We start from the raw sequence: 27445 nt of genomic DNA, 5'->3' as shown, positions 1-27445 counted from the left end.
ATGTTTCTAAAAACAAAAAGTATTTCTTGATATTATTACTTCAAGTGTTGAAAAATTAAATGTCTCTCAGCTACTTTATAATTTGTAGTCCACAGCTATTGAATTATTCTACAGTCATCTAATAAACAAGGCTTGTGTAGAAAGTAATTAGGTTCTGTTATTTCCTTGCTTTAAACTTGCAGATTCCTGTAATAATCCACCAACATGTGAAAACGGGGGTTTTCTGAATCACAATTGTGGATGCTACTGCCCCTCTGGACTGATAGGATCTACGTGCAACACAGTACAATCAAGCTCAGGTGAATTAGTAGCATGCATCTAGTACACAGTCAACACATACCATTCATTGTTTTTTTTAGGTCAGTACGATGATTAGGTACCCGAGGAGTCCAGTATTTTACTTTGAGGGTTTCTAATCATCGCGATGACCAAAAAGGCCAAGAACAAACCTTGCCATCTCTTTTGGTTCTTTGTTTTGCTGAAGTCCTAGTCAACCGCAGTGAGAGACGTTGGATTTCATTGGACGACAACAATAAACATAACCAACCGTATTATTTTGGAAATTCGATTTCTTTTTTCTGTCAAACATTGAAAAAAGTGTAAATGTCATGTTCACCTGAAAAGTCAGGTATAGATAAAGTTAACTTTCTATTGATTTCTAGAATGTTGGATTTCAGTCTGAAAGATCGAAATTAGTCAATTATAAAATGAAACCTATAACTTTCGTGTTTAATTTTCTTCATTTCCATGTTAGGACGAAATACCCGAATTCTTTTTTTTCCCCAAAACATTAAGAGAGAATGTCTCGAATCATCAAGCTTACTCAGTGTAATTGATGGAAACTTTAAAATTTAAAAATTTTGGGATTTTTGCGTTATTAAACTTCTTTAACAGTTTTATCATTTGTGGTAAAATTTTACAATGATCAGCCAAATCGATTCCATGGTAACCATATATCAAAGTAAGTAAAATACACACTTTAGAAAAATTCAGAATCAGTCAATTTGCAGTACTTTTGCATAGTACAAAAAATAAAAAAATCAATAAATATTAATAAAACGGATTAAAACTAGTTTTAAAAACTAGTATTTTTATATTTTGTCTGCATGTGAACAAAAACTTTAAATTTTTATTAGTTTTTCTGCATGCACTTGGCCTATTTTTGACCCTGTTTTGGTGACTGAATTCTCAAATCTACAACAAGAAAATAAATATATGATGCGATTCTCAAAAAAATGAACATTATTACTGTTAATATCAAAATTAAAATTGAGAAGCATTCTAAAGTGGGCTTAAATTGAAAGGATTTTTTATCACACTGATGGGTACTTTTCCCGTCTTTTATTGTCATGAATGACTTCCCTTGGAAGCTCTTCTGTGATAGAAACAAAAAATGTCGGCAACCTTTGGATGTTCTGGAGCACTGACTCAAGGAAAATTCATGTTGTTTCAAGAGGGAAAAAGATTCATAAGCTTGGAATCTTTTCAACAACAAAAACCTTATGACAAATCAGGTAATATAATTTAAAAAAAATATTTCTAAAAGCGATCACTTTCTTCCTTATCCGAATTTTCTCCATTCATCTGTTTACAGTAAACTGGTAACTAAATGCGTGTAAAATTCAAATGAATCAGTTTCCTTTGTTTATTATCCAAAAAAATCGCCACGCACATTACTTCAAATTATAAATATTTTTCCTTTTTGCAGAAATGGGCAGAAACAATTATATTCATTTGATGCAAATATTTTAATAACACGAATACATTGACAGCAGATGCAATGGCAATCAAGACCGACACCTATCGAACTGGTACATGTATGTATTTTCTCTATATTTATTTGTTATTGAAATGCCTAATACATCTATGTACATGTTATAATCACAGGTTTTTTTTAATAATTATTTAAATTTATTTAACAGTTTAAAATGTTCTTAAAGCGAAACATTAATTTGTATAAATACATTTAGAAAAAAACATTGAAATTCAGGTTGCGGATCAAAGATTTTTTTTTGCAGTGGATGGAGTGGGGATGGGGTGTTTCACATTAACTTTAACAGATGCCAAACATAAAAAAATTGACATGCAAGAAAAAAAATTATAAAATCTCTGAAAAACCTTTTCAATTTCAGGATTGGGGGGGGGGGGATGAAAAAATTCTTTTTTAAGTCAATTCCTTCACATATATTACTATGCTTACCAATATAAGAGGGATCCTAATGTTTCCTTGGCAAAGGTCATATTACTGTTACTTTTACTATGAAAGTCTGTAGATCAGATTTGCACATGGAAATTGCAAATTACAATACATTAGTTAATTTCGAAAGATGACAGTGTCAAACTGATTTGTTTTCAGATAAAAGATAATGCATGAATGTATTATAAACATATTTCTATATTTCTTTCCTTTTTTACTTTACAAAAGCCAAGAAAAACTCTTGTTAGCAGCAATACAGAATTTCATGTAAATTATATAGAGTAGCTCTACATGCAGATACATGTACTCTACACTCTACAGATTCAACAGAATATTTAAAAAATGCTTCTAGCATCTAGAAAAAAAGACAATTTAGCCTTTTGCAATTATTCACTGGTATTAGCAGCCATTTACTTTTAAATAGAAAGACTTACTTAATAAGAACAGAAATATAAATCATTATTTATTTATTTGTTGTTTATGTCTCTGATCAGAAGAAAAGAAATATTATAATATGTATATGTATATATATATATATATAGAAAGCACAAAGAAATTCACTTTTTATAAGAATACCCACTTCCGCCCCAGCCCGGGGTTGAACTCTCGACCTACGGAATCTGTCTCCTAGCAGTACAGGATCAGCGCGCTAGACCGCTCGGCTATCTAGGCAAGTCATAAAACTTGCTGTCGATGCCGATGGAATTTTTCGCGGCGCTGCCCTACACTACACGGTCATTGAGAATGGAAGTGAGATACAGTTATTTGGACATTAGTTTTATTAGAGGATCGTTACCAATACACGTTGTAATGAAATTAATTTTTATTTATAAAGCACATTTTACAACAACTCTTAAACTAACATAACTGCCCTAAGTGAAAAAATATTAATATAGAAAGCACAAAGCATATATATATATATATATATATATATATATATATATATATATATATATATATATATATATATATATATATATATATATATATATAATTTTGAGGGGTCAAATTTTCAAGGTTTGAGAAAAAATATTTAATTTCATAGTTGAAGAAGTGTGGCATTGTTAAAATTTATGAAACTCCATAAAATTAATGTTTCCACAGTACAATACTGCATCATAATGTACATGCCCATGCATGTAAAACCTTCCAATAATGATCACTGAATTTTAATTCCCTCTGTCCATTAAAAAAATGTTCTTAAGTGTATTTTATTTCTTCCATTAAATATTTCTCAATTTTCAAGTTAAAGGATATGTGACATAACATTTTGACATTCACGGAAAAGTCAGTATAATGACAGGCATATTTTCAAGGTCAAACCTATAATTATAAATTTTTAGTATTGAAAAGCTTAAATGCATAAGTGGTCCTTACCTACCCCTAAAAGTGAGTGGGGGGGGGGGGGGGTCATGATTTGAACAAACTTGAATCTACACTAACTAAGGATGCTTACATAATTTTTTGACTAACTGTGACTTTTTTCTCTACAAGTTTGAACTTTCATTGTGGCCCCACCCTACCCCTGGAGGTCATGATTTGAACAAACTTGAATCTACACTATCTGAGGATGCTTCCGTATAAATATGACAAACCGTGGCTTTGCTGTTCTTGAGAAGATTTTTAAAAAATTTTCCTATATATTCCTATGTAAAACTTTGATCGTTCAATGTGGCCCCACCCTACCCCCAGGGGTCATGGTTTGAACAAACTTGAATCTACACAACCTGAGGATGCTTCCACATAAATATAACCAATCATAGCTTTGCTGTTCTTGAGAAGAAGATTTTTGAAGATATTTCCTATGTACACCTATGAAAAACTTTGATCGTCCATTGTGGCCCCACCCTACCCCCGGGGGTCATGATCTAAACAAAGTTGAATACACACCACCTGAGGATGCTTCCACATAAATATTATCAATCATTGCTTTGCTGTTCTTGAGAAGAAGATTTTTGAAGATTTTTCCTATATATACCTATGTAAAACTTTGATCGTCCATTGTTGCCCCACCCTACCCCCGGGGGTCATGATCTGAACAAAGTTGAACCCACACCACCTGAGGAATCTTTCCACATAAATATTACCAATCACTGCTTTGCTGTTCTTGAGAAGAAGATTTTTGAAGATTTTTCCTATATACACCTATGTAAAACTTTGATCGTCCATTGTGGCCCCCCCCCCTTCCCCCGGGGGTCATGATCTGAGCAAAGTTGAACCCACACCACCTGAGGAATCTTTCCACATAAATATTTCCAATCACTTCTTTGCTGTTCTTGAGAAGAAGATTTTTGAAGATTTTTCCTATATACACCTATGCAAAACTTTGATCGTCCATTGTGGCCCCACCCTACCCCGGGGGTCATGATTTGAACAAATTTGAATCTACACTACCTGACAATAATTCCACATGAGTTTCATCTTTCCTGGCCCATTGGTTCTTGAGAAGAAGATTTTTAAATAATGCCATTAATTTTTTGCTATTTCGTAATTATCTCCCCTTGGAGGAGGGCGTGGCCCTTCATTTGAACAAACTTGAATCCCCTTCACCCAATGATACTTTGTGCCAAGTTTGATTGAAATTGGCCCAGTAGTTCTGGAGAAGATGAAAATGTGAAAAGTTTACGAAAACAACGACGCCGACGACGCCGACAGACAACGGACAAATTTTGATCAGAAAAGCTCACTTGAGCCTTCGGCTCAGGTGAGCTAAAAAACAGAACTACTTGTCCAGATACATTTAAGTTGAAACTTATGTGAAACTTTAATTACATAGTGTAGATCCAGTTGTTCAAATCTTGACCTTTTGGGGGTAGGATGGGGCCAAAAAGGGCAATCAAAGTCTTACATAGGGATATATAGGAAAAAATCTTTAAAAATCTTCTTCTCCAAAACAGCAAAACCTTGATAAGTCACATTGATATGGAAGCATCCTCAGGTACCCCTATGTAGATTTAAATTTATTCAAATCACGTTTCTTAAAATAAATTGTGTGAAGCATCCTAATTCATATCCGTATGAATTCTCAAAAGATGAATTCATTGAATTCATTTCTTAAATGAACTCACTGTATCCTAGTGTGACAATAACAAGCAAAATTATAAATGGTGTGCAATATATTTTATGAGAAAATCAAAATTCCCAAGTCTTGTAGATACAAGCTGGGTTGAGTGGGATTAAAATATGGAAGCAAATTTTACATTATACAGATCGGCTACATAAGTCTTATTGCTATCCAGCATATGCATTTGTTGTGAGTGGATTCAAGTATGCATAAGTCATGGCCTCTTGATGCTAGGGTACAGCCCCAGTAAGAACATGAATGTTTCATGGGAATATAGATTGGAATGTTTTACAAAAACTTCTAAAAAATAATAGCATTGCATAGGTGGCTCAGGTGAGCAGTGTGGGCTATGGAACTCTTCTTCTTATTATTTTTTTCTTTTTATTCATAAATTGCTATGAACCCAAGGTAATATTTTAAGTTTACTCAGATAAAAGGAAAAAACTATCCTTTGAGATTGTAAATTTTTCTCCATGTAGTTTGGGCAACTTTGTTTAATATTGTTTTATTTTTTTAAGTTTTTACACAGCAGTCAGATTCTCATGAGAGACTGTGATTGCTGGGAGTCAAGACACAGACATGACTGAGACAAGTGAGATTACAGAACCCACCAGCATTATGGGTCTCTCTCATTATGTTCCAAAAAGTACAGTTTGAGATGATTTCTTTGAATGTTGTAAACATGGGCATTGCCCTATCAAGAAACAGATGAAAATTAAATGGATTGAAGCTTTCATTGAATGAGGAATGACTAATCAATTAAAAGAAGAGAAATACTGAATTTAAGACAAATTATGTAAAGGTTACCCCCCCCCCCCCAAAAAAAAAAATCTCATAAATAAATTGACCATGCTTTTGTCTGAATTTTTATAAATACATGTAGTTCATTGGAGTGTTACCAACATTTTTTGATAATTTAAGGGTTACAAAATGTCTGTTCAGCTCTGTTGCTGTGGACCATTTGGTTGCTATACACAGATTATATAAGTGATGCAGAAAATTGAATATGTTTTTATAATTCATAAGTGAGATGAAGCTTAAATATCTTGTTTTCTGTATATAAATACATATTTTCCTTCATTTTTTTGTCAGTGTTTTGAAAATACATTGGTTACTATGCAGTAAAATTGGTTGCTAAGGGCACATTACAGAATTATTTCAACATTATATCATTTTATTTTTTGATTTTGCAAGAGTATATTAGCAAATATAAATGAAATAGATCAATGTGGAAGAAATTGAAGGTTTTTTCCCTTAAAAATTGATGTGTGTATTTAGCATTAAAGTTTATTTGGTGTAAAAACTTAAATTTTAACTGTTGCTATGGACATCATTTGGTTGCTATGCACAGAATATGATTGATGCTGAAATTTAAGTATGTTTTATTATTCCTAAGTGAAATAAAGCTTGTTTATCGAATTTTTTATATTTAAATACATGTTCTCCTTTCTTTTTTAGACACAATCTCTTGAAAATGCGTTGGTTGCTATGCAGTAAAATTGGTTGCTATGGGCACATTACAGGATTTTTATCTCATAATATCACTATATTTATTGATAATGCAAGAGTGTATTAGCAAATATACATAAACAATTATCAATTTAGAAGAAATTGAAAGTTTTCCTTAAAATTTGCGTATTTTTAACATTTTTACGGGTTAAAAACATAAAATTTAACCGTTTTTTCCACAAAAACTATAAAAATGCTTCTCAATTTTATATGTCATTCTGGAAGATCAACCTGTATTGTGTAAGAATCAATTTCATTTTAATGCCCAGCTTGTTGTATATTTTATATATATAAGTTTAAACTTGAGAGGTAATTTTCAATTTTTCAAACTGTAAAACTGTACAATATTTGTGTTGCCATGGCAACAGATGCCTAGGTATTTAGATTTGCTTGTAAACTTTTTTGTATACTATACATCTTCAATAATAAGCATTAAGTTTGTTGTAGGTGATATCTGTATTCTTTTTGTAAAAAATATTGTTTAAAAAATGTTAAAATTGAAGCTATTTTTCTTAACTTACGATGGTTTCCATGGCAACACATAATAAGGGGAAAAAATAATACTTTCGTTGGGTAAACATCATTTTCATATATGTGAAAGTTGTTTAGTATGAACACTTTTTTACAACCAATAAAAGAAAACAGTAGGTTAAAATTTTCAGTTTCCATTTGAAGCTTGATGATTCGTGACATTCTCTCTTAAAATGTCTGAACTTCTCTAACAACGAAATTTAATTCCAGTTATTTTACAGTATGTTTTCTTTACAGTAGCCTATATTTTTCCATGCTTAGAGAAAGTAAGGCTCTCTATGACATCAAAGTAAAACTTGTTTTGTACATGTTATAAAGCATATACAATTTCCATGTATACATGTTTAATTAAATCTGTTGTTAGTAAAGTCAAACTTTAACGATTGATAGATTGAACAAAATTATACATGTCCATATGCTTTCTTTTTGAAACACTTTTTTGCAATTCATTATTCGTTAATTACAATACATCCTTTCAGGTTGTGGAGGTATAATAACTTTGTCATCTGGAGTGGAGCAAACCATTACTTCACCAAATTACCCCAACAATTACGATACTGGTGTTGACTGCGTATGGTTGATCAAGGTAATACAAGAATGCATTGCAGAAATTGTGAATGAAATTTTACTGAATTTATCAAAAAACTCCCTTCTTCTTACAGATAAGCATGACAAATTGACAAGTACTTTCCTCTTTAGTTTCAAGGTGGCTTTAAACCATTGAATAGAAATACATTTTTATACATTTTATTAAGGAACTTTAAATTGCATACATCAAATGTCCACATGAATCCATAAAGAACAAGGATTTATATTGTACAGATATGTTTTAGACATAGAATCAATAATGAAGGGTAAGATGACCTTAACAAATTAATGGGCCTTGAAGGTCACCTTCTCTACATATTCCCATTTCATGAACCATGTTACAATTCAAAGAAAATCTTATTGATTTCTAAAATCTCTGCAAACAAGTCCTGAATGAGAGAACCATTTAAAAGATGTGATGCATTTTCAAACTTATTCCCCTTATCGGGACATAAGCATGATTTATACTCAAAAGACATGGTTCTTTCAATTGCAGAAGATGGTTCAATGCTAAACAAAATAATAAAATCAATTTCTCGCTTAAATTCTCAGGGATAAAGAAGAGGTTTAATGCATAATCGAACTTATTTTCTCTCTGGTGCAGAAATCCGGCACCCAATACATGTAACTATGATTTTCGAAACAAAGGATACAAGATTCGGTAATTAAATTACTCTTGTAAAGAAGTCTGACTGAAGAACAATTCGAGAATTGTTTTTGGTTGTTTTTCCACAGATACTTTATATTCGTACTGTGTACTAATCTTAAAGGTGCTTGGACACAGATTTGAAGTTAATATTTTCTCAAATTTTCTGTATAATTTCATGACTTATATGTTGCTATAGCATTTTACTAAAATATAATAAAAATCTTATTTCAGCTCGAAGTTATTAAAACTTCGAATTTCTGGACGCGTTGGATTGACACATCCTTGCGCTTTCACATACATGTATTTGATTTTATTCTTAATACTTAAGAAAAGTGGCAATTTTGTTGTGTATTAATGAAAAATATTAAAACTATAACACAGAAAATTCAGAGTAGAAATGTTCGAAAGCAAAACCCACTCATATTGTAAGTCCGTGCTCAGTGGTGTGTGCAGAGTTTAACAATTGAACACACCTGGTGAATAGTAAACATTAACAATAACAGAGCTCTGTTTACGAAAACAGTTTACGTTTCACGGGTGTGCTCAATTTGTTAAAGTCTGTACACATCACAGAGCACGGACTGACAATACTGGTGATTTGGTTTTGCTTTCGAACATTTCTACTCTGAATTTTCTGGATTATAGATGTAATATTTTGCATTTATACATAACAAAATCGCTTCTTTTCTTAAATATTAAGGATAAAGTTAAAATTTGTGTAAGTGCAAAGATGTGTTAATCAAACGCATCCCGGAATTCGTAGTTCCAATAATTTGCAGATAAATTAAGTTTTTAATTATATTTTCGCGTGAAATGCTATTGCAATATATAAGTCTGATATTATACAGAAAATTTGAGAAAATATTAAGTTCAAATCTGTGTCTAAGCACCTTTAAGGAGAAAGAACATTTTTCATGAAATTGTTAATATTAATATTAACAACACACAAGTCTGTGAAATGCATGTATAATGAGACTTTCTTTATGAAAGCTGGCAATAATTATTATTTTTAGGCTCCCTCTAATGAACATGTGCAGCTTACAATAGACTTCATGGACATAGCAGACAACGGATTTGATGCTTGTTATCATTGGTTAGAAATCCGGTACAATCTGTTAGGACAAAGTGGACCAGAGTAAGGAACACGCAAACTCTCTCTCTCTCTCTCTCTAGATCGACATTGGTCAAGTGTTACCCTTGGTATAAAGTGTAAAAGAGTGATGAACTAATAGATTTCCTTTGAAACCCCAAAAAAGCAACTAAAATACAAATTAACGTAACAAGATAAGATTCCTTCTTCAACATTAATAGGCCTATAATAATAGACGTGTAAGCACCATTAATGAGTTACTACGATTGTTCTACTGCAAAACATGTCCAAGGTAAGTGCCCAAGAAAGATGTCTTCTGAACACAACAAAATCATAAGTGAAATTGAAAAGAAACTGTATTTGTGTGATTTAGTTAGGATCAAATCGCAGAGTTCTGAACATATTTATTTTTAATTATTAACATATGCGGCAGAAAACAAATGATGGAAAAATAAGAGTGTTTTACGTATGTTTGGTTTTTAGTAGTGTATATCAAAGCAGATGATACAAAAGAAACGAAAACAAAAAATCATACGCACCATTTTCACTGCTGGTAATATGCAAATCGAGAATATTGATTTCAGACACTCGTTACTATGTTTTAGATCAATGAGGCAGCATAGATGAATAAGTCGTTTGACATGGTAGTATATTTGATTAAGAAGTAATTGTTAATGTTTATGATGTTTATTCAGTAGATTTGCTCGTCACTTAAACGTTTATAAAGAGAAAATCTGACCACTGTACGAAGGTTATACCAGAAAAAGCCAACTTTTTAAATATTTCATAAACTAAATTTCGTATGAACACGCAATTCGACCTATTCATATATGCAGTTTCACTTGTTATACACATTTTACATGTCAATCTTAGAATTGCTTGCCTCATTTGTGGTGGAGAATATACTGCCAGTTTGTGTGTGCACATGGTTTAAAGGGAAATGGTTTTCATTAAGTTTAAAAACTGGTTAAACTCATTATGGATTGGTTTAGCTTAACAACTCGTTCACTTGAGATTTTGAATTATCAAAGCAGAAAATGAAACCTCATGGGTAAGAGGCAAATTTCTAGTCTGATGGTATTCAAATGGCTTGACAAAAATTATGTTTAGCAAAACAGCCCCAACCCCCTCCTGAATTCTTTTCTTTCGGCTTGGTCAGGCTGTAAATATTTATAATAATTAAGTTGTATGGAAGATTATTATAATCTAACATAATGTTGAATGGCTTATAGTGGAGTATTTAAAAGTTAGTGGATATATCTAACTTTAACAAGCGTTTTGAGAGTATTGCATTAGCAATACTAGTCCCCTACCGGTAAGTGTAATCTTGTTTCCGTTAAAAATTGAAAATGCCATAATTCCGTCAAAAATCAATGAAGCAGAACGAAATGCATCTATAACTTATCAAAGTAAAGTCACATACCAAAAATCAGCTCAATATCTGCAAGCGTTTAGAAAAAAATTGCGGAAATCCCTGAAAAATTGAAAAGGTCGTAATTCCGTCAAAAATCATTGAAGCGGAACGAAATGCAAATTTGATCTGTAACTCATCAAGATTCACTCACATACCAAAAATCAACTCAATATCTGCAAGCGTTTAGAAAAACAGTGCGGAAAACCAAGTTGGAAAGACAGTGGGACAGACAGACAGACAAACGGATGGACAGACTCAGAGGAAACCTATAGTCCCCTCCGGTTTCACCGGTAGGGGACTAATAAAACGTAATTTAGTACTACTGAGACAAACTGTGTGTTATAAATCAACATAAGAGGGGTGATTAAAAAGTTCGCGAACTATCTCTATATTTACAAAACCACAATTCAGATCAAAATGAAATTTGGCATACATTTAAGAAATAAACAACGTTATTCAGTGAACATGGCGTTATGAATAGCAATTCCTCTGCTGACATGTTCCATGATGCGCGCTAGTGCGCATCATGGAAAATATGCCAGCAGAGCTATTGCTATTCATAATGTCATTTTTTTTAAAATTAAAAACACCTAATCTTAATCATTTAAAATTTCTTTTTTCCCGGAGGATTCCATTAAAAACTAAATTTTATTCCTTTTGCACAACATTCCATATATATACTCCATGTTCCATATTCTCCATATATACTCCATATTCCATATATATGCCAGCAGAGCTATTGCTATTCATAATGTCATTTTTTTTAAAATTAAAAACACCTAATCTTAATCATTTAAAATTTCTTTTTTCCCGGAGGATTCCATTAAAAACTAAATTTTTATTCCTTTTGCACAACATTCCATATATATACTTCTGAATGTGTTTTAAACGTGGCGTAGCTTGTACTGCGCCAGTGTAAGAAACGAAATGCACTAAAAGCAGAAGAAATTGCTTTCATGGTGCCATGAACTCAACTGGTGAGTGCAGGTTCATAGTGGGAGAAAACATAGAATATGCAAATATATAGTCATAAACATTTTCTATAAAAAGCAGATGTAACGTTATGTTTGCTCTATGTTTGTGATGTCACAATGAGAAAATGATGTCAATATGTAGATGACTTGTGACAAAAAAATGGCTGACTCAGTCGCACCCGAGCAACGAACGGGTTTAAAGTTTAACGTATATCTTGGAAATTCCTTTGCAGTAGCATATGATAATTTGCACAAGGTTTATGAAGACAAAAGACTTGTCAGAAGTTCAATCCTTAATTGGATTGATTGTTTAAGTGAAGGAAGGGAGATGGTTAAAATGATGATTGTTCTGGTTCCCACTGAAAGTAAGTTGGGTAAGAAATGTGTCCTAAGTTGAGCAATTTGTTACGAAAGATCGCCAAGTTACAGTTAGAAAAATAGTTGAATATCTTAACAATAATATAATTATGAAATCCCTAAAATATCGTTTACTTTAGACTTTAAACATATCAGATATGATAAAAAGAATGCGCCCATACTTTGTCCACAATGAATAAACGACGCATCAAAGGCAAAGGACTCGGGTTGTGATGGTCACTATGCTCATTCTGGGAAAAGATATCCTTATACTCCTATCCTATTGCCGAGGTTTGTCCATTTGTGAGAAATGGACCTTTCTTGTTATAAAAAATAACTTGCGTGGTAAGAAATACAAGACTCGGAAATTTTTTTAACTTATGTGAACAGAACACTATGGAGTATGTCACGTGACCGCCTGGATCACGTGATTGGCGCATGGGCAGAAATGTGGCAGATGTGCATTTAAGTCAGATATGACTACTTTAAAACATGATAAACACTGAAACCTAATTATATTTTTTTATGGAAGTAGTTCAATTAGAATTCGAACTTTTTGACATCCTCGTAAATTGCGAGGAATATATTTCAATTGTGCAGTCATTTAGGTCTTAAAAGCTAATTCGTCAGCTGGACAAAATTAACATCAATCACATTTGTTGCTAAGTCCCATTGCATTTTTGGACTATTTCGTGTCATTGTCGAACGTGTCCGGCGTCCGTGTGTCTGTCGTGTCTTGTCTGTAAATTTTTCACAATTTTGACTCCTCCAGAATCACTGTGCCAATTTCAACCAAACTCGCCACAAAGCATCTTTGGTTGACAAGAATTTAATTTATGTGAAGTTCTATGCCTTCTTTCAAGGAGAGATAATTGTGAATTGGTGAAGTTTCATGGCATCTTTTATTAATCTTTTTCTCAAGGACCACTGGACTAGAAAAAGATGAAACTTATGTAAAAGTTAAAAAAAAAAGACTAAGTGTAGATTCAACTATGTTCAAGTCATGACTCCCGGGTGTATGTTGGGGCCAAAACAGGAAATAGAAGGTAAACATAAGAAAAGATAAGAACTTTCTTTAAAAATATTCTTGTTAAGAACCGCAAAGCTATAATAATTAGTCATTGTATTATAGACACATCCTCAGGCAGTGTAGATTCAAGATTGTTCAAATCATGACCTCCGGGGGTAAGGCGTGGCCACAACAGGGGATCAAAGTTACTAATAGGTATATATAGGAAATATCTTTAAAAAGCTTTTTCTCAAGAACAACAAACTCATAACTAGTCAAATTAATACAGAATACTGTATATACTAAGGAAATGTCTTTGAAAAAATTCTAAAGAACAGCAAAGACTTGATTAGTCATATTAATGCACAAGCATTAATATGACTAAGAAGGGTAGTGTAGATTTATTTTTGTTCAAACTTTGTTGTCCCTCGTGGGTTAGGGCAGGACCACAATAGAAGATCAAACTTTTGTATAGAAAAATACAGGAGAATATTTTTAAAATCTTTTAAAGCCATGACTAGTCAACGAAATATGGAAGCATCCTTAGTTACTGTTCGTTATCTTCATCCTTTTTTCATTAGTGTGGATCCAAGTTTGTTCAAATCGTCCTCCTGGGGTTAGGTTTAGAACACATGTATACAAATTTTCAATACTGAACTGATTTCTGCTTTTCTCTAGTTAAAAGTGCTCAAGTGAGCAATGTGGCTCATGGGCCTCTTGTTTGTTAAACGTGCTAGGTCTGATCTCTTTTTTTCTTTCAGAATACGTTTAACTATCCCCTGCAAGTGTTCCACTTTTTAAAAATCCCACCATCAAGTCGCCTTTTTATTTGACATTGTAGAATAAAAAAAGTTGAATTAAAAAATAATTATTGTAAGTCCACAATTAATTCAAAAACTGATATTCTACACACACACTTCATGTAAATAGTTTTGCTTCAATCGTAATCATGGGGCTATATGAGTGCATATTGAATATTGTTGGAAGTCGTTGATTTTGACGATATCGGGGCGAAACAGTCATACAGCATATCTAATTGAACATTATATAGCATGTATCAAGAAGACGATTAAATTATGAAACCACTGAACTGTAGGCAAAAGGCAAAAGATAAAAAGAAAGGTTTTTTTCGTCATTTGAAAATTGTCAAACAATCTAATAATATAATAAACATAGGTAAAAAAAAAAAATACTGATTACTTTGAGATCATAACGCTGTAAAGAATTTCGTTATAAAACTTTGTGATGACCCAGTATAAAAAATCAAGAAAACCATTCTGACAATATACTAATCTTTGTGATTTTTTTAATACATAAATTTAACATTTCATCATTTGATATTCTTATAAATTATACAAATATGTAATAAACCCAATTTTATCATATGCAGATTATTTCCAAATCCTAGAAACTGTACCTTATTCTAAGTTTTAGGTGTTCCATAGTGTTTGAGGAGTGATAAACCACAGAGATGGAACTTTCATACTATCTTTTTTAAGGTCGAATATCTGTTTTGTTTCACTTCAAGCATATATATATATATATATATATATATATAGATATAGATATAGATATATATAGATATATAGGTACAATTTTAAAAATGAAACACGAAAACGTTTAGTAAAGCTTTAGCGCTTTCATTTTCAATCTTCAGAAGCTTTACAATAGGTAACATAGCAACATAACGTCATAACGTCATAATAAGCGGAACACAAATTCTAGCGTCTATAGTGACGTCATAGTTAAACAATGCGGGAAATTTGTAGAATGGAAACAATATGTGCAATTGTGATTACGATTACGATAAATTGTTAAGTTTAGGTTTGAAAATATGTATAAAATGTTTTTCTTTTTCGCGTCTCCGGATGTCACTTTCATTTGAAAGTTTGTAAAAAGGAAATATAGTAAACTGTTTATTTCCACAACGATCCAAATGCTCACTTAGAGGGATTTGTCGATATTCCGGTGAGTTAATATGTTGTCTGTGGACACGCACACGGGCGCGAAGCGGGTTGCTTGTTTCCCCGATGTAATACTGGTGGCATCCAGGACATATAATTACATATATTACATTTTTAGTGTCACAAGACATATTTGCGTTGACTGTAAATTGTTTTCCGTTAAAGTTATAAGTTCCTTCTATGATATGTTGGCATGTCCCGCAACGTGCGTCCTCACACTTGGCGACTGTGCAGGTATTTTTAAAATGGGAAGAACACAGGATTCTTCTAAGATTCTTAGGTTGTCGTCTGCTGTTGATAAATTTTACATCTTTATATATTCGTTTTGTTGATAGGTCATCTTTAAGAATGTTGTTCAGTTGGTGAATTATAGAGGTCAGGTTATGATTCCGTGGGTTGTGAGTATGCACAAATGGAATAATTTCCGTTTTATTTTCCTGGCTCTTTGTAGACAGTAATTCAGATCGTGTATATCCTTTGACTTTCAATATACCGTTATCTATGAGGGTTTCAGGATATCCCTGTTTTATAAGGTACGACTTGAGCTCTTTCAGTCGGATATCTCTAGTGTTATCATCGCTAACGATAGCACATAAACGTCTAGCAAGATTGTAAGGGATTGCTGTTTTTGTATGGTGAGGGTGACAGGAAGCAAAATATAGGTACTGGTGGGTGTCAGTTGATTTGTAATAGATATCCGTAGAAAGTTTTGTATCTTCTTTAATGACTAGGACGTCAAGAAAAGGTAATTTAGTATCACTGCTTCCCATTGTAAATCTGATATTAGAATCCAAGCCGTTTAACAACTGGTGGAAAACGAATAATCTGTCAACATTGTCATTCCATAGAATAAAACAATCATCCAGAAATCTTTTCCATTTTGATATTATAGATTCAGCATCTTCCTCTCCCCATAGAGTGGCTAGTTGGTGATGTAGTTTCTGTTCGAGATATCCTAAGGTTAAAGTGGCATATGCGGGAGCCACTTTTGTCCCCATCGCTGTTCCTTTGGTTTGTATAAAATGATCTTTTCCAAAGGCGAAGGTATTGTTCAGAAGTATTATTCTTAATCCTTCCAATATAAATTCTTTCTCAAAACGATCTTGTAGTAAATCTGGATATCTGTCAATCCAATATTTAACAGCTTTTATACCCAAATCCACTGGTATATTTGTGTATAAACTAACGACGTCGAATGACACCAGCTTCGTGTTACTTTGAATATGGTCTGGTAGGTGATTAATAAAATCTAAATCATCTCTAATAAAACTGGGAACTTTTTCATAATAAGGTTTTAATAAAATATCTAACAAGTGACTAAGTCTTTGTGTTGAACAATTAGGTCCCCCTACGATGGGTCGAAAAGAGAGATCTTCTGGATTAGGACAGCAGATGTATTCTCCTTTTTGAGCATGTATTGCGTTTTTGATTTCCGATGATTTATGTACTTTTGGTAATCCATAAAATTGACTCTCACTGGTATCAAAGTTTGTTAGATAGTCTTTCTCCTTAGCAGTCATATTCCCGGAAGATGGCCCACTGACAAGTTGTTTTATCTTTGCTAACGTTTTTTTCTCCTGATTTGCATTAATAGTTCTATAGTAGACGGGATCCTGCAGCATATTCAAAATTTTACGTTCATAAAATGCTTTATTCATGATGACTACCCCGCCTCCTTTGTCGGCCTCTTTGATAACTATGCTTTCGTCATTATATAGGTCATTTAAGGGAGCCGACTGGGGTTTTATTGTGTGAAAACTACTATAGAGAAACTTTTTAATTTTATATCATATATACCTTACATTGACTTCAGTATATATGCCAAGTTTAGTGAACATCTACCGTCTGGTTATTTTTTAGGGACCATCTCAAAATATAGGTACATTTACTATAGGGTTATATAGGAAAATACCATTTTTTCGCACTTCGGAGCAAATTATACAAATGCTACTATAGACTTTTTGCTCAAATTATATTATTTGATGGGTAATACTATATTGTACATTCTTTGCAAGAAACACAAAAATCTACCGTCTGGTTTCCAGAGGGGGCATCTCAAAATGTCAAAAATCGTGATATGTTCCTGTTTTTATGGAGTACAACAAAACATGACAGTTACCACAGATTTACATAAAAAATATTAAAAATGATTGTGAGATTCTCAATTTCCTGTGTTTAAAATTTCAAGAGCATCTATTTTATACTTTTTATTTTATGACATAATAAATGACCCCGCTTAAAGAACTTCGGTTATTCATAACGTCAGAAACATGCTATTACGACGTCTATCTACCCATCATTTGAAAAATCGTTTAAAAAATCAGTTATTTAAATACGTAATTAGATTTTTTAACCTCAATTTTCCTAAATTTGTTAATTTTTATAAATTATGTAAAAATAGTTGCGTTAAAAGAGTAAATACGCTTTATTTTACTATGCTGCGCGAAGTATTGCGCAATGAAAACCCCAGTCGGCCCCCTTAAAGCTTTTCCCTCCTCTTTGGTGAGGTTAGATTTAACATACTTAGTAACATTGGGTAGCTTTATATTATCTAGAGTATCACATACCGCATCTAGAGTTCGGTTTCTACCTCGTTTTGGGATAAAGTGGGATTTATTTCTAACGAGATCCTCTAGTTCTTCACGTTGATTATTTTGTGTTGCTTCGTCGTCCTCCTCGTTGAAAAATTCCTTTAGTCGCAGTCGTCTTGTATATTCTTTTACGTCCGTTTTGAGTTCTTGGTTATTCATACGTGGAGTGGGAGTATATTTCAAGCCTTTAGATAATAATTTTATCTCTGCTTTAGTTAATATCCTGTCGGAAAGATTGAACACTTTAGGATCACTTTGTATCGATTCCTGTGTTACATTTGTTTCTTCTACCTCCACTAAATTTGCGTTTTCTTTTGATAAAATTGTGGCTTGTATCTCTGCCCTTGGTTGGGCTTGCCGCCTCCTAAAAAATAGTGTCGTACACCTCGTCCGATGAATGTTGTTTTTTCATTTCTGTAGATATTTGATGGTCTATATCGCTTAGTTATCCGTTGGTTAAGGTGGCCCTCACTGTTTTTCCTAGGGTAATTTATGTGTGGATTATTTCTGCTACTATTTTGGTCTCCTGGATAAGACTGGGTTGAATTTCGTCTCACATTATTGAGCGTTGTCTATCGAGTATATGGGCGATGTAAATTTTGCTTTCTGGGCAATGATTGACTTCCTTTGTGATTTCTCGTAGAATAAGACTTTGATCCTGTCTGTACGTATACTGTATCGTTGCTGACAACAAATGCATAACTAGCTTTTGTTGTTTCCTGTTTTTTGTGCTGGTTTTCTTGTCGCCTGTTTTATTTGCGACTGTTTAGTAGACTCTTTGCCATATGTTCTCGCGTAATCTAAAAGCCAGGTTTCAGTGAATCGCCATCTGTTGAATGATTTGTCCTCTTCCTTTTGACAATCCGATTTCCATAGTTTTTGAAGCATTTCTAAAATTAACCCAGTTGCGTTTTTCTTTAATGTTTGATCCATCCTCGTCTAACCTCAAAATATTTTTCTGGTTATTCTCTGCTCTCATTCGTAGCAACTCTATTTCACTCCTTACGCGATTTTTAGCAACATCTATACGTACTGCAGTTTGAGCCTCTGGTTCTCCACGGATTTCCTTAATCCTGAATTTTCTAGGAATAATAGGATTCTCTTGGTTTATCCATTTTTCATAGTAAACCGCATGGTTAGCATTGTTGAATTGCTTCCAATAGGTTTGTTTCCTGAAGTTAAGAATCTTGCTCCACTCATTTTTCATCTTTTGCTTAATTCGGTAAGCTTCCTTTTGCAAAACTAGCTCATTCATTTCTCTTTGCAAAATTAAAGTTGGCGAATGATATGTGCTTACCCCTGTTCCGGTAGTTTTTACAATTGTTTCCTCTGTATCCTCGAAGTTATTGGGAAAAATATTTTGAAATTCCCGCTCCGTGCATGGAGATTGCTTCACAACATTAATCAATTCTTTCAAAAGTTTGTTTGTAGTGTCCGTTTTCTTCGGAAGTTCCGCTAATAAAATATCTATGTCCATAGATAAAAATACAGAAAGCATAGTTATCAAAGAGGCCGACAAAGGAGGCGGGGTAGTCATCATGAATAAAGCATTTTATGAACGTAAAATTTTGAATATGCTGCAGGATCCCGTCTACTATAGAACTATTAATGCAAATCAGGAGAAAAAAAGTTAGCAAAGATAAAACAACTTGTCAGTGGGCCATCTTCCGGGAATATGACTGCTAAGGAGAAAGACTATCTAACAAACTTTGATACCAGTGAGAGTCAATTTTATGGATTACCAAAAGTACATAAATCATCGGAAATCAAAAACGCAATACATGCTCAAAAAGGAGAATACATCTGCTGTCCTAATCCAGAAGATCTCTCTTTTCGACCCATCGTAGGGGGACCTTATTGTTCAACACAAAGACTTAGTCACTTGTTAGATATTTTATTAAAACCTTATTATGAAAAAGTTCCCAGTTTTATTAGAGATGATTTAGATTTTATTAATCACCTACCAGACCATATTCAAAGTAACACGAAGCTGGTGTCATCCGACGTCGTTAGTTTATACACAAATATACCAGTGGATTTGGGTATAAAAGCTGTTAAATATTGGATTGACAGATATCCAGATTTACTACAAGATCGTTTTGAGAAAGAATTTATATTGGAAGGATTAAGAATAATACTTCTGAACAATACCTTCGCCTTTGGAAAAGATCATTTTATACAAACCAAAGGAACAGCGATGGGGACAAAAGTGGCTCCCACATATGCCACTTTAACCTTAGGATATCTCGAACAGAAACTACATCACCAACTAGCCACTCTATGGGGAGAGGAAGATGCTGAATCTATAATATCAAAATGGAAAAGATTTCTGGATGATTGTTTTATTCTATGGAATGACAATGTTGACAGATTATTCGTTTTCCACCAGTTGTTAAACGGCTTGGATTCTAATATCAGATTTACAATGGAAAGCAGTGATACTAAATTACCTTTTCTTGACGTCCTAGTCATCAAAGAAGATACAAAACTTTCTACGGATATCTATTACAAATCAACTGACACCCACCAGTACCTATATTTTGCTTCCTGTCACCCTCACCATACAAAAACAGCAATCCCTTACAATCTTGCTAGACGTTTATGTGCTATCGTTAGCGATGATAACACTAGAGATATCCGACTGAAAGAGCCGTACCTTATAAAACAGGGATATCCTGAAACCCTCATAGATAACGGTATATTGAAAGTCAAAGGATATACACGATCTGAATTACTGTCTACAAAGAGCCAGGAAAATAAAACGGAAATTATTCCATTTGTGCATACTCACAACCCACGGAATCATAACCTGACCTCTATAATTCACCAACTGAACAACATTCTTAAAGATGACCTATCAACAAAACGAATATATAAAGATGTAAAATTTATCAACAGCAGACGACAACCTAAGAATCTTAGAAGAATCCTGTGTTCTTCCCATTTTAAAAATACCTGCACAGTCGCCAAGTGTGAGGAAGCACGTTGCGGGACACGCCAACATATCATAGAAGGATCAACTTATAACTTTAACGGAAAACAATTTACAGTCAACGCAAATATGTCTTGTGACACTAAAAATGTAATATATGTAATTACATGTCCTGGATGCCACCAGTATTACATCGGGGAAACAAGCAACCCGCTTCGCGCCCGTGTGCGTGTCCACAGACAACATATTAACTCACCGGAATATCGACAAATCCCTCTAAGTGAGCATTTGGATCGCTGTGGAAATAAACAGTTTACTATATTTCCTTTTTACAAACTTTCAAATGAAAGTGACATCCGGAGACGCGAAAAAGAAAAACATTTTATACATATTTTCAAACCTAAACTTAACAATTTATCGTAATCGTAATCACAATTGTACATATTGTTTCCATTCTAAATTTCCCGCATTGTTTAACTATGACGTCACTATAGACGCTAGAATTTGTGTTCCGCTTATTATGACGTTATGTTGCTATGTTACCTATTGTAGAGCTTCTGAAGATTGAAAATGAAAGCGCTAAAGCTTTGCTAAACGTTTTCGTGTTTCATTTTTAAAATTGTACCTATAATTTACCGAGCACTGTGGATTTATATTTATATTTCAATATATATATATATATATATATATATATATATATATATATATATATATATATATATATATATATATATATATATATATATATATATATATATAATCGTTATTTTGTAATCTGAACTGTTTTGCTAATGTCTGTAAAATAAATACACAAGTTTTATTATGCTGACAGTTTAAGAGATTCCCAAAAGGAGTACATGTATAATATAAGAAAGACCGTCTTTGGTATGAAATATGTAGATAACAAACAGCTAGTATTCAAGCTCAAAATCCATTCAAACAATACAAATCGGGAGCAGAGCAAACACGGACGTCCAAAAACATCAGAGGTGGGATCAGGTGCCATGGAGGAGTGAGCATCCCCTGCCGATCGGTCCCACCCGCCGTGTGCTCCTTGTCATAATCGGGAAAAAGGGAAAAAAATCCGTTTGACAATTCAGTGTATAAATAATGGCCTAACAATAAGTATGAAAAATGCCAGTCAGTATTTGACTCAAAGATAGTATCTTCAGCAAATACCCGGTAACGTAATACATATTTTTTTTCTGAGGACACTTGTTTTAGAATCAATAGTTCAATGACAAATTGTTTGGAAAAATTATATATCAATGAGGAACGTATAGTCTGATCTTAAAATAGAAATTTTCTCTTTAATAAATAATTACATTTTTTCATTGAATTTGTCACTTTTCATTTTCATTCAATCATGTACATTTGTTTTGTATTTTTTATCCCAAAATTTTGAATGCACAGATAAAGAAGCACATTGATTTTTAGGAAAGGACAAAATAGGTTAAGACCCCTTTTTGGTCCCTGGTTTGGGGTGTCTTTCACAATGATGCAACGGTTTATCAATAGAAACTTGTTGTCACCCCTACCACGAAATGAATATTGTTTCTAAGTTATGGGATATACAGAGGTCACAAGAAGATCAGAAAATATGTCCATTTCCGAATTTTCTCATTTTTATGCAAATTTTCATCGATTTTATAGCACATTTTGTTTCAGAAAACATAGAGCACAAGCTTGCTTATCTTCCAAATTTATATATTTCAGACACTAGTATCAGATACATCTTGCTTATAAAAATTTCAGATAGGCAAGCTGCTCTATGTTTCCCGAAGGGAAAAGTATCTCAAATTTGACAAAATTCCACCAGAATTGAGGAAATTCGGGGAAATGTCCTATTTCTGCACCCTCTTATGGCCTCCGTGTAAGCTTTGAATCAAAATTAATGCTGGTTTTAAAACAGGCACCATTTTAAGTTCTTAAAGTATGTCACTCGTCAGCTTTTAAGAAAAGTTCAGTCAGAACCTTTATCACAAAAACTATCTATTACAATTCAATTTTTATAACATATTTAAATTAAACAATGCAAATTATTCAAGATTCAATTAAAAAACTGCTCACAAATTCATAAAGAAGCAAGATTTATGAGGGACTATTTCTTGTGGTGGAAGGATATTTAAAAGAAAATTCTTCAAATTTACACATTTGTTTGATTAAATATCTTGGAACTTTAGTCCCACATATTTTTATTTTGAGAATATTTTCCATTATGACATGTTAGGAATATTAAGTATAGGTCTCAATTTATTATTTTAGAACAAATTTTACACATTCGTTCAACAGACTTTGCCAAGAAATGAAGATGTATTAAAGAAGTCAAGATAAAATTTACACCGTTTTTTGCCTGAAAATCGCACATTTTGACCAATATCTCAAAATTTACATCACTCACCCCAATTTTTTCTTTCACTATTTTAAACAACACGATGCTTCCTACCGATCAGCACATGTTATAAAAAGTTTGATACAAGAAAATATTTTATTACCTATTTAGATTTTTTATACCCCAAATATGATACTTTTTAGTGCAAAAAGGTCACACAATAATTTATGCGCATTAATTTGCATGATTTGTTCAATGATAAATATTATTCAAACTATTTTAGGTAAAATAAGGTTATATTTCTTGCCATAATTACATCTGATAAAATATGATAAAGATTAAAGTGAATAACCAAAAAGTTACAATTTAAGTGCAAAAAGGTCAACGTAATTGTACCGTAGCTAAGTAAGATGTACACTGACCCCCCATTTTCTTTGCGATTTTGAGTCATACTATATGAGTACTTATCTAAAATATACTTCTTAAAAAATCCTTGATATAACTAATTTTACGAGTGACATACCTTAACTACAAACTATCGCGATTTTAACTGTGTTCTGATTTTTACATCAACTAAGGGGCCAGATTCGGCCGTTACCATAACTTGTCCTTTTAAATATATACACTGTAAAAATATGTAATTATTGAATCCAAAGACATGTCATCATTTTCTCTACATGCCTCTACATCAACTGATGCTGAGATTCCTGTAATTTTATTGATAAGAAACTTGAATTAACGGAAATCAGAAACAATCTTTTTAAAAACCATGAAAAAATACTTACTAGTATATCTACATGAGAAATGGCATTGTCTTGAAGATACGTATGAAAAAACTGTGAGCATCTGATGTACTTTATACTCTCTATATATGCCTAGATCATCATACATGTCATTAAAACTTGACCTATTTTGCATTTAATCTTTTTTTCAGATTATGTGGAATACGTAACGCAGAAAATTATTATACAACATCTGATGAGCTGAAGAACGAAATGTTAATCAAATTTAATAGTGCAGTATCCAGTGACAGGGCACCGAAGAAAGGTTTTCAGCTGACAGTTAGGAGCATTGGAGTGTGTAAGAAAACTCATTTATATATATATATATATATATATATATATATATATATATATATATATATATATATATATATATATATATATATATATACACGAGGGGTGATCAAAAAGTTCCCGAACTATCTCTATATTTACAAAACCACAATTCAGATCAAAATGAAAATTTGTCACACATAATAGTCATTAACATGTTCTATAAATAGTAGATGTTACGTTATGTTTGATCATGTTTGTGACGTCACAGTGTGAAAATGACGTCAATATGTAGATGATTTGTGACAAAAAATGGTTGACTCAGTCGTAATCGAGCTACGAACGGGTTTAAAGTTTAACATATATCTTGGAAATTCCTTTGCAGTAGCATATAATAATTTGTACAAGGTTTATAAAGCCAAAAGACTTGCCAGAAGTTCAATCATTAATTGGATTAAATGATTAATTAATTAAATGGATTGATTGTTTTAGTGAAGGAAGGGATATGGTTAAAAATGTTTGTTCTGGTGCCCAGTGAAAGTAAGCTGGGGAAGAGATGTTTCTTTAGTAGAGCAATTTGTTACGAAAGATCGCCAGGTTACAGTTAGAAAAATAACTGAATGTCTTAAAAATAATATAATCATTAAATCCCTAAGATATCGTTTACTTTAGACTTTAAACATATCAGATATGATAAAAAGAAGGCGCCCATACTTTATCCACAATGGATAAACAACGCGCACAAGACATAGGAGTCGAGTTGTGATTGTCACTATGCTCATTCTGGAAAAAGATATCCTTATCCATCCATCCAATTGCCGATAATTGGCCATTTGTGACAAACAGACTATTCCTGTTAAAAAAAATTAACTTGCATGGTAAGAAATATAAGACTCGGAAAAATCATGTCACGTGACCGCCTAGATCACGTGATTCGCGCATGTGCAGAACGATGGCAGATGTGCATGAAAATCGGAGATGACTTCTTTAAAAATAATAAACACTGAAACTTAACTTTATTTCTTTTTTGGAAGTAATTCAATTAGTTTGCGAACTTTTTGATCACCCCTCTTATATATGCTCCATTGAATTAAAATCGAATCACAAACTCGAATACACATTTTAACTGTAAAGGCTTTCTGCCTTTTAAAGACAGTTACAAAATGAATTGCAAATTACGTAACGCAGTTTAACTTGTAATTCATTTTGTAACTGTCTGAAGAGTGAAATTGTTTATTCGTTTTTTGTGAATCTCGATTTTAATCCATTGGATATACTAGTGCTTTACTGTACCAAAAACTGGATTCTCTCTCTCTCTCTATATATATACATGTATATATATATATATATAGGAAGCACAAAGAAATTCATTTTTATAAGGATACCAACTTCCGCCCCAACCCGGGGTTGAACTCTAGATCTACGGAATCTGTCTCCTAGCAATACAGGAACAGCGCGCTATACCGCTCGGCCATCTAGGCAAGTCTTAAAAACTTGCTTTTCGATGCAGATGGAATTCTCGCGGCGCTTTCAAACACTACACGGTCATTGAGAATGGAAGAGAGATACAGTTATTTGGATATTAGTTTTATTAGAGGATCGTTACCGATACACATACTTTTTTTTTACAGCAAATTTTTTTAACAACTCTTAAACTATTATTACTGCCCTAAGTATAGGAAGCACAAAGAAATTAACTTTTATCAGGATACCCTTTTCCTTCGACCTACGGACCGTTCACGGTAGCTCAGTCGGTAGAGCGCTCGCTCCGTGATCGGGAGGTCGTGAGTTCGAATCTCGGCCGCGACAGACCTAAGTCGATAAAAAATAGGTAGCAACTGTTCCTTCGCCATGCGCTCGGCACTTTGGAGTGAAAGTTGCGGGTCTTTCGGATGAGACCTTAAAAACCGAGGCCCCGTGTCACGGCAGGCGTTGGCACGATAAAGATCCCTCACTGCTCAATGGCCCTGAGTGCCGAGTAAAGGTCAAAATTTGAAGCCCTTCACCGGTATATGGTGACGTCTCTATATGAGTGAAAAATTCTCGAATGGGACGTAAAACAACATACAATCAATCAATCAATCGACCTACGGAATCTGTCTCTTAGCAATACAGGAACAGCGCGCTATACCGCTCGGCCATCTGGGCAAGTCTAAAAACTTAATATATATATATCAGTCAGTTGAATTACTGCTTCCGAGTATTGATGTGTTGATTTCTGTTCAAGTACATTTCTTGTCGTTTATACTCCTTTGAAACTTTTCAATTTTTCTCTAAAATGGTTATACAAATGTCAATCAATTTTAATACACAGCTTCTGTAGGTGACCCCACAGTTGGGCCAAGTTGGTCTTATTTTAATATTACATATTTTGTTAATATTCCTCCTACATCTGACATCCAAACTTTACATGATTAAATATTTAGGTAGCTGTTAACATTCCGTGATTACATGTACCGTATATCCGGTTTTTTCGCGATGATCTAATTTTCGCATTTTTTGCAATCATTTTTAATTCGAAAAAATTAAACACGCAGAAATTATATTGGTTATTGTGTACCATAAAAACGTTACCTTTTATTAATTTTTTTTTTTAATCGCAAAAAATAACTTACGCAAAATAAAAACTACAAATCTACCCTTTTTCGCAAAATTTGCAACACGCGAAAAAAACGGATATACGGTATATGGTTAGGTAGCTGTTAACATTATGTGATTATATGGTTAGGTAGCTGTTAACATTATGTGATTATATGGTTAGGTAGCTGTTAACATTAAGTGATTATATGGTTAGGTAACTGTTAACATTACGTGATAATATGTTTAGGTAACTGTTCATTTTGAATGTGTCCATTTACTTTCTGTTAAAGATTTACCTTATCATTTACAATTCGTGCTTGTTTTTAATTAAGAATTTATTGATAATGCACAATTCATTATTGTAATTTTATCTTAGTTTGCACAATCTGAGAAAGAATTTAATTTAAATAAAACTTTCTGTAGCACAGTGATGACACATAAAATGTTATAGAATAGAGAATACTTAGTGAAAGTCCAACTAATGTCATTCAAATAAACAAAGACTATTTCATCATGTTCATTGTCCACATTGCAATAGAGAAAGATCATGTAAATTGAAAATGACTTATTTATTCTCTATTAGACTTACTGCATTTAGTTCAAAAGTGA

The 27445-nt window shown here is 33.0% G+C and overlaps 1 protein-coding gene across 1 annotated transcript; it reads left to right on the top strand.

The window, feature by feature from the left end:
* On the top strand, positions 1-27445 carry LOC133178495 (blastula protease 10-like). The gene is made up of 6 exons (XM_061313188.1): positions 1-19; positions 183-299; positions 7781-7887; positions 9552-9673; positions 24136-24281; positions 27420-27445. Exons 1-6 carry the CDS (start codon positions 1-3, stop codon positions 27443-27445), a joined length of 537 nt encoding a protein of 178 aa, XP_061169172.1.

Source organism: Saccostrea echinata, unplaced genomic scaffold (genome assembly GCF_033153115.1).
Source record: "Saccostrea echinata isolate AGI-Se365-2 ecotype Australia unplaced genomic scaffold, CSIRO_AGI_Sech_v1 ptg000003l, whole genome shotgun sequence".
In the NCBI taxonomy this organism is placed as follows: domain Eukaryota; kingdom Metazoa; phylum Mollusca; class Bivalvia; order Ostreida; family Ostreidae; genus Saccostrea; species Saccostrea echinata.
Note: the sequence above shows the minus strand (reverse complement) of the source record. Positions and strands in the feature narration are given on the sequence as shown.

Coding starts and splice junctions, on each gene's coding strand:
- LOC133178495 (XM_061313188.1), top strand. Junction 7,888..9,551: donor ACTGCGTATGGTTGATCAAG/GTAATACAAGAA, acceptor TATTATTTTTAG/GCTCCCTCTAATGAACATGT. Junction 9,674..24,135: donor TTAGGACAAAGTGGACCAGA/GTAAGGAACACG, acceptor TCTTTTTTTCAG/ATTATGTGGAATACGTAACG.